This window comes from Gymnodraco acuticeps, unplaced genomic scaffold (assembly GCF_902827175.1).
Source record: "Gymnodraco acuticeps unplaced genomic scaffold, fGymAcu1.1, whole genome shotgun sequence".
NCBI classification, from domain to species: Eukaryota; Metazoa; Chordata; class Actinopteri; order Perciformes; family Bathydraconidae; genus Gymnodraco; species Gymnodraco acuticeps.
In genome coordinates this window covers 357,473-366,005 of record NW_022990235.1, presented here as the reverse complement: position 1 = coordinate 366,005, position 8,533 = coordinate 357,473, and the positions used below count along the sequence as shown (strand labels likewise).

General features: G+C 40.0%; 1 protein-coding gene across 2 annotated transcripts; it reads right to left on the bottom strand.

Annotated features, from left to right (window-relative positions):
* Position 1: 1 nt before the first annotated feature.
* Positions 2–7,139, bottom strand: terf2ip (telomeric repeat binding factor 2, interacting protein). Of its 2 annotated transcripts, none has more exons than XM_034219266.1 (8): positions 7,010–7,139; positions 5,219–5,500; positions 4,543–4,679; positions 4,130–4,371; positions 2,035–2,653; positions 1,830–1,933; positions 1,357–1,641; positions 2–652 (listed from the first exon to the last, which is right to left on the bottom strand). In XM_034219266.1, the coding sequence occupies exons 1-8, from the start codon at positions 7,075–7,077 to the stop codon at positions 431–433; spliced, it is 1,959 nt and encodes a 652-aa protein (XP_034075157.1). In that variant the 5' UTR covers positions 7,078–7,139; the 3' UTR covers positions 2–430. The 2 variants fall into 2 exon arrangements, with proteins under 2 accessions (XP_034075157.1, XP_034075158.1); XM_034219267.1 differs by having other exon boundaries at positions 5,219–5,465; positions 7,010–7,118.
* Positions 7,140–8,533: the final 1,394 nt, after the last annotated feature.

The window sequence follows — 8,533 nt, the reverse complement described above, 5'->3', positions numbered from 1 at the left end:
ATGTAGAGACTGTATGGTTTTATTGTTCATCAGTAGAAGATTCAAGGATGTACAGTTATAATACTTGAAAAGTGATATCCGTAATCAAATTACAACAATGTAGTTCAGCGAAGATAAACAAAAATTCCTCTAACTTTAACCTGTGCTTTTCATTTTGCTGAAGTGTGTGAACTTGGCTGCAGTCATTAATGTAGTAAAGTCAGTTCAGCAACTCTTTACAGACATCTTATCTGCAGGTGTTACTGATAACACAATGGTTCTTTGCTGTTAGAGTTTTTTAGTGAATGATGCATGCACAATACCAGGAGCCTTACTAAATGAAATAATTCCAACATTCATTTTATTATCTTAACTTGTGCTTTTTGGAAAATGCTTATTTAAAACTGATTTTTGTATTTATCTGCCACCACAAGAGTTCCTTCCAGCACTATCACCTCTCTACCTCGAGGAACGCGACTCTTTTGGCCACGCCCTCCTCGCTGTATTTCTCCTGCAGCTTCCGTCGGACCCCGGGATCACCTGAGAGCAAGAGACCGTCGTCACTGCGACACCACAGGGGTCCCAATGCGGAGGAGGGGTTCAAAAGGTGCTCCAGAGCAGCAGAGAAGTCCCCGCTGGTCCTCAACAGGGCTTTGGTCACACTGATCAAGTCCTGGAATAAAAATAGTTGGGGGAGTTCAGAAATGCCCAAATATATACAAAATAAATAAGTTGTCAAATTCACTGACAGCCAAATCCAGTTTTTTTTCTTAAGCATTTTGAACATGCATCAGGACTACACTTATTGAGTAGCTTTGGATAAAAGCGCCACCTAAATTAAATTAAATGCAATGTAACCTACACGATCACATGACAGCTGTAATAATGAACATATTGGTGCGATTCGTCACTTTTACTTATAATTAATGCTGTTAAGCGATTTATAACATGTATTCAATAATGATATGCTTTGGGACATTCATCTAAATGAATTGCATATATCAATATTTGCTTCGAAAAGTTATATTATCCAGTATATTAGAATCAGCTATATGAAAAAAAACTTAAAAGCTTTATCACGACACAAGCGTTGGCATTAGAAATCAATAAATGGTTTTATTTTCAATCACTTGCGGACAGGGGGCTTTTGCTGGGTGTGCTGCTCCTTCCAGCCACTGCAGTCAACATGTTGATGTATCCTTGGACAAGAAACTTAAGGCCAAATTGCCAATGTTGTGAGATGTGTGAGAATGTGTGTGAATGGTGACTCGTGTATGTGTGGTATGTGTAAAGGCGCTTTGAAGGGTCGCAAAGACTGGAAAAGCGCTACAACAAATGCAGTTCATTTCCCATTCCCATTGCATCATCAGTCCTCACCTGGCCGGTCTGCTTCATCAGCTTTTTGATTCGCTGTTTGTCCTCCTCCAGCTGGACCTGAGTCAGGGAAAAGGCAGCATCTTTGTTCACCGCTGCCTCTGGTCGGGATGGAGCTTCTCTGCTGGGACCGATGACAGACTGAGAGTCTTCCTCCTCCTGAGTTTCACTGTTGAATATGAACAGGTGGGCTTTGGAGGAGGAGCGGACCCCCTCAGCTGTCGCGGGGGGTTGTATCGTTGGTGTTTCGGATGGGTTTTGGAGGTCTGGAGTTACATCCTCATCTGACTGAGAGACAGGAACACAACGGTTTAATTAAATAAATCATAACTAAGGATTCTTTCATGGGGAGTATGGTTTTTTTGGAGGTGATGAAGAAAAGGATAACATCAGCCGATACAATTCAAGAATTCCTTGATCGAAAAGCAACCTTGTGACAAGCCATTTTTATTCATTATGAATCGGTTTTGTCTTACCTCACTTTCATCTTCAAACTCCTTTATAGCCAACTCTAAAATCCCCAACTTTCTCTTTTCTTTTTTCTTCTCCACTTCCTGTGGCACTGAATTAGACTCTGAATCTGCAACATATCATTGGAGGTTGACAAATTAGAGAAGTGAAGATCCTCTATTACATAAAAGCTATAATGATTGTTCCCACACTGGGAGACGTATAACACACCTGTTGGTGCTGTTTCAGAAACAGGAGCTTGTGCGCTCTCCTCCTGCGGTTCCTCTGGCACACTGCTTAATCTGGCTTTCTTTGAAGGCGGCTGCTCCACCATGTTGTCTTTCTTAGGAGAAGACTTAGTGGGAGATTCACTTTTCTTCGAGAGCTGCGGGGATGATCCATATCGTTTTGAAGGAGCTGCTGATCTGAGTTTTTCAGCATATGGTTCAGGCGACCCCTCCAGCTCAAGATGCCAGCATGTTGATCGTCTCTGAGGTTGTTGGGGCTTTGGGGAGGCCTTCTGTTTCTCTTTAGGCTTTTTCTGAAGAGGGGTGCCTGGCAGGGACTCGGGCTGAGCTGGAGGAGAGTCCTCTGGCACCATTTCTTCCTCAGGAGAGATGATTGTTTCCGTGCTCTCAGCTTGGATGGGCTGAGCATCTGTGTGTGGGTCCAACCAAGGTCCCTCGTCTTCGGAGGGGTTAGAAGTTTCAGCTTCTACCGTCTCTACTAGTGTGCTTTCAGCTGGTTGCTCATCAGATTGTGGATTCGCAAGTTGGACTTCTTTTTCGGGAGAGATGGATTTTGGAGATTCTGGTTGTGTGTCTTCAGCTGGTATGGGCTGGGCATCTATCTGTTGAGACACCAAATCTGTTGTGTTCAGTTCAAGTCATTTAAATTGCTTATCAAGGGGCCAGTGTGTAGTATTTAGGGGTATGATTAGCAGAAATGGAATATAATATTAATGCTTTCATTCGTGTATAATCGCCTGAAACAAAGAACTGTTGTGTTTGTGTTAGCTTAGAGTGAGTCCTTCATGTCTGCGCAGGGAGGGGGTCCTTTTCACAGGGTCTGAAATGTTTTTGCAGTAGCTCTGAACACACAAACCAAACTCTGGCTCTAGAGAAGATCTTTTCTGTTTTTACATTACCTTAATGTTCTCATAATTCTCAGACACGCTTGTTAAACTGCTTCTAAAGTAGTGTTATTCTAGGGATGGTGTTTAAAGACCTAAAGATTAGATAAGATAGGACTTTATTTATCCCGAAGGAAATTGTTGTGCCAGAGTTGCAAAAATAAACACAGCAGCATAATAATAAAACTGTAAGCTAACAGTGCAGTAAAAAGATACCCAGGTGTTACCATGGCACTTCAATTGACAAGTCTTTACCTTAGTGTGGTTAACGGAGGGGTGTGTGGGGGTACAATTTGCAACTGCAAAAATAGATGACACCAAATCCCATACAGTCCCTACAAATCACATTCAAACCTACTAAATGTTTTAACTGTGGTGTTGGTTGCAGGCAGTGAGTTAAAAAAAGAAGGTGGCATTATGTGTACGTGTTTTATGGTTACTCTGTTACTTTGAAAATGTTAATGTTTTTTTGGCACCACCGCTGATATTATTAACAAATATACTAGCACCTATCTGTGTTTTACATTTTTGTTTAACTTTTACGTATGCGCCACAACACCAAGTCAAAGTCCTCGTACGTGTCAATCTAGCTGGTAATACACCTGTTTCTGATTCTGACCTACAGCCTCCAAAATAATCAACCTGGGATTTGTTATTTTGTAGCAATGTGGGAACTTTGGAGTTCATTTGACCATTTTACATAAAAAAATTGTTTTCAATACATTGTTGCACTAAATGGTGGTGATATGATGTAACATGAACATTATTTTTTGTATCTTTGTAACTGTGCGGAGAAATGTTGAAATCATGACAGCCCTCATGTCCAATGAATGTTCAATAAAATGTTCACACCCTCCCTGTAATAACACCAGAATTGTCCCTGGTATGACTCATATATTGCTCAAATGAATTACCATACATGAAAGATACATTTACTCATCTACTCAATAAAATCATCTTTCAATATTCTGTAGAACAATAGACCACTAAAAAGATAAACACCACTATTGACAGCCTGCCAACCAAACCTGAACATTAAAAGGTTCAATAATGTTGGGTTTATTTCAGGACTGTTGCATTGAATAGGTTTGGTTGGACAGTAGTACTGTATTTAAAACTGCCTCTTATGTACATTCTGAAAGAAATATAGTTATACAGAGAAATATATAGCTAAATATCTTCAAAGTAAATTACCTTAAAATCACCCTCTACTGATTTTGTGGCTTCCTCTGCTTTCACCTCCAAAACCTCTGGCTTTTTATTTGCCAGGTACACTTTATAGTGGCTTTTCATTGACTGCCAGGTGTGATTGGTCACAAGCTGGTTCTCCATCTCTTGCCAAAGCCGGTTCCCCCCAACCTCTTTCTGGCACTTGTTGATATAACTCGAAATGGCTGCATCATCTTCAGATGTGTAGGGAATCCTGCCTACTTTTTCTGAAAGAAAGAGAAAGTATTTGTCAGTAAATGTAAAACTAATAAACAGTATGACATGAATATTCATGTGATAATAAAGGCTAAAGCTAATACAAAACGACTGCACACTTTTTACATCTTGTTATGAGTAAACTATGCTCCTTACAAGAAGGTCAGCTCATAACATCATACCTCCTGAGAGACGACGAGGGGTCTTGTTGAGTATAGGAGACTGTCTCGGGGCAACTTCAGGGTTTAACCTGTAGTCCTCTAAATGCAGCTGTTCCTCCTTCTCAATACAGTCGTGAATGTACTGGGTGGACACGTAACTGAGGAATAAACAGACAGCACTTTCATTTCATGCTTTAACTATGTTTAAATATAGTTACACAATACCAATGTTGTCAATATAAATTACACTCCTTATCACCTACATATACAAACATGCTACGAACATTGTGAGTATTTCACTGAATAAATTAGACTTGGGCTGTGGTTATTGTGTGACAGTTTGTGAACTGATATGTTGATATCGTTTTGCTGTTTTTAAACGCAGCCTCAAGCTACCTTCATTTATCAACAATTGTCTCTGTCTTTGGATTCCTCAATTCAAGATTGAGGCATGCAAACAAAAGTAAACATTTCTATAATAATTCATAGTTAGACAGGGTAAATAATGACATTCAAAAAGGAAATTTGGGATGAAGTATTCTTTGGATCTAGATGTGTGAATGTTGGGCAGAAATATTCTTAAAATATGATTATTGAATGGCTCAAAATAACCATCAAAGCCAAGAAAGGTCCTTACATGGTATGGTCATGTTTTATCAACTGAAGAGGCTGAATGGCATCCCAGCCTAGCACCTACCAGTGAGCAGTAGTTTCAGGAATAGAGCCGTTTTCTTTGGGGTCAATGAGCAGAATGGCCCCTGGCCGCTGCACATTGCTCAGTATCCCTCCTCCAGCTGCAATGAGCGGCTGGAGCTTGCATTTAACAGAACCCGGTCTCAGGAAGAAGGACATGGGTTCACCGTCAACCGTCATGAACAGAACTGGGGAGATGTCAGATATGGCCGCATCCTGCTGTGTGGACGCCATGCTTTCAAATGTTTCACCTCGTGGAGGAGGGTCAATTACAGAAAAGACAGCCCTTCAAACAAATGAAAAGTTACTGTAATACATACAGATTTTTATAAAGTAAAACATGGACTAAATTGAAATAAATTGAGGAAATCTAGTGTAGGTTAATTTTAATAACAATATTTAAAAATGATTATCCCCCAATTATTATTTTAGAAGTCCTAAAATCCAATTTAAAAAGGGTGTGTCTTATTTGTCTAGTTCCATAATAATATATCATATGGATTGGGAGGCAATGGCTTACATAAACACTTACTTTATTAAAGTGTATTCAACTTGTCTAGTATGTCTACAGTAAAAAAGCTGGACTCAAATCCAATAAAGAGAAGTGTTTTTATATTACAGTGTAGCTAGTAACACTATGCTGCATTGAGTCACTGGCTCACATGACATGGAAGTTGATGATATTCTAATACAATGTGTTTGATAAACCAATTAATGGCACATCAGTAATCAGTTATTATAGTAATCAGTAATAATTATATATTTGTAGCAAGTGAAACCATTTGATTAAGAGGAAGGGCTCTGAACGTCCACTTTGAAACTGAAGAAGAGGACTGGAGTGAATGCCTGTCAAATATCAAGCCAAAAAACTACTTCAACGCAATCTTTAAAGAGCATAGAAATATGTCTGACATAGAAGAAGTTAAGTAAAAATGTAAAGCAAGCTGCATTATCTGATCGATATCTTATTCAATCAAAAAATGTGGCGTTTACTTTATGTTAAAATACCGTTCATTTTGGAGGAATTAGTTAGCGATTCTATTCAATTCATGGAACTGATCAGGTGTTTGTAATATGTTGTCCAAACCAGTTGTATGAATGAGTGTTTGCACATGCATTAGATACATTATAGTCAGGGCTGCACATAACTGGTGCGCAGGTGCACCGCGAAAAAAGGAGCACCGGATCATTTGAAAAAAGGCACATTTGCGCACCAACATTGAGAGAGAGAGAGAGATATTTGCGAGTTGCATATGAACGAGTAAGATAGCAGGGTTTCCCACACATAGGCTTTACCTGGGCGGGCCACCCAGGTATATTAACGGCCGCCAAAGTATAATTCGTAAGCCGTTTAAGTTTGATTTTTTTAATCCGTCCGCGAGCACGACGGCATCTGTCGATCCCTCGCTCTACCCCCTCGCTATCGTGTGAAGGGTCTGCTTTATGCACTCCGCACAGTAACCCTGCTGCGAGGCTCCGGTGAACAGTCCATGAGCGGGCTCACTAGCGCAACTCCCCTCCCCCCCCCCCCCCCCCCCCCCGTTTATAAAGTCAAGTACCCCTCAAAAGGTCCGGTTTATTTCATTTTAAGGATGCGCACCAAGCAACATCTCCAGGTGCTCCTTTGAGAACCAGGGCAAAAAGGTTGTGTGCACCCCTGATTATAGTACTACTTTTTCCCGTTGCTTAGGTTACAGTAGCCCGTTTAACGGCAGAACATTAAGAGAGCTTTGCAGCCAGATTAGCTGATTTAATGACTAAACAAAATACATGAGACATTTAACTTAATTCTTACCATGTAATTTGTTTACTTCGTTCTTGTGAGCTTTCCCGCCGCGAAAAAAACCAAAACAAATCAACCATGGATCAACCGGCTACTTCCGGGTCTTATTCTTCCTCGCCGGATTGATTCCAGGTAATGTTGCATAACTGCCCCCTCTGTTGGATGTTTGTAAGTATAACATAATGTATTTTTCTTAGAAAACTGTGAAAATGGTACTGTAGGTCAGCCTGCCATGAGCCTATACAAATCTTAAGCTATTCATTTTTAATGAATTGCTTATGCCCATAAAAGTTAATCATTAGAATAATAGTTGGGTTTCTTTCTGCTGTATAACACTTGCTCTGTCTCTTTTGCTAGCTATTTTATTTAACAAGAACACTCAACAAATGCAGTTCCTACTTTGGTAATACATTGTTATACATTCCAAATAGACATAAAACATGTCCCCTTATGTTGTGTTCGGGTCTCCCGTGACCCGTTTCAAGTTAAAATTATATAATAACTACGCTCTAGTTTTTTTTATTTGAACAAGGCTTCATTATATCCTCCACAACAACTATATAAACACTACAAAACTGATTTTGACAAAGTCTGAAGGTGTATAGTCTAATTTGGTGTTCAAGTCTGGGTAGACCCAGCAGCATTGTTGTGGGTGACTCGAGGTCAAATTTGGCCCAATCAAGATTCATCTTTGACTTTAGACACCCCAGCCCCACCCCCTTCATTCATTGTAACAATCATTTTTCGCAACATGCACCTAGTCTCGCATCCCTCTGGCCCCCTTCCCCCACGGGAACTCCAACTTTCTCAAAGAATATGTACACTAACACTTGAACCTGAACACACACATGCACGTGTGCAATATGTGGTGTAATGTGTTTTGGGGCCATACAATTAAATTACAACAGTATTGTACGGTTATGAATGCATAAGTTAGTTATGATGTAGTTAAAACAATATTGGATGATAGTCATTTTTTTGGTGTGTTTTGGATTGAAATAAATCATGGGTAAAAATGGACCCGCGAACACCATGAACGGTAACAGCTTTCGAACACAACACAAGGGTTAAAATGTAACACTATGTTTTATTGCATGGTAGTTAGCTACTTCACCATAATATACAATATATTTTTTCCCAGGTGCTTGTGTGCACGTCTGAGCAATGTGGGAGAATAGTGTGCGCCTTATTTAGCATGCTCAAATTCAGGGGCGGCGCCAGGGGGGAGCTAGGGGGCTGAAGCACCCCTCAGAATTGCCAAAGCACCCCCTAAGCACCCCCAAGAAATATATGCGGTTTTTTTTGAAAATTATTATTATTATTACATTTGAAAAATTATTGATTACATCAATGCAAATGTGAAACAAAATGATTTTTGACCAAAAACATAAAGCCAACACAGGTGATATGATTAGGCCAATGGCCAGCACAGTGACTTCCTGTTAGCTAGAGCGCCAAATTATTTGCTAACAGCAAAGTGAAAAATGTATCGATTTTTAGTCCTTAAACGGGGATTCCATAATCAGAATCGGGGAT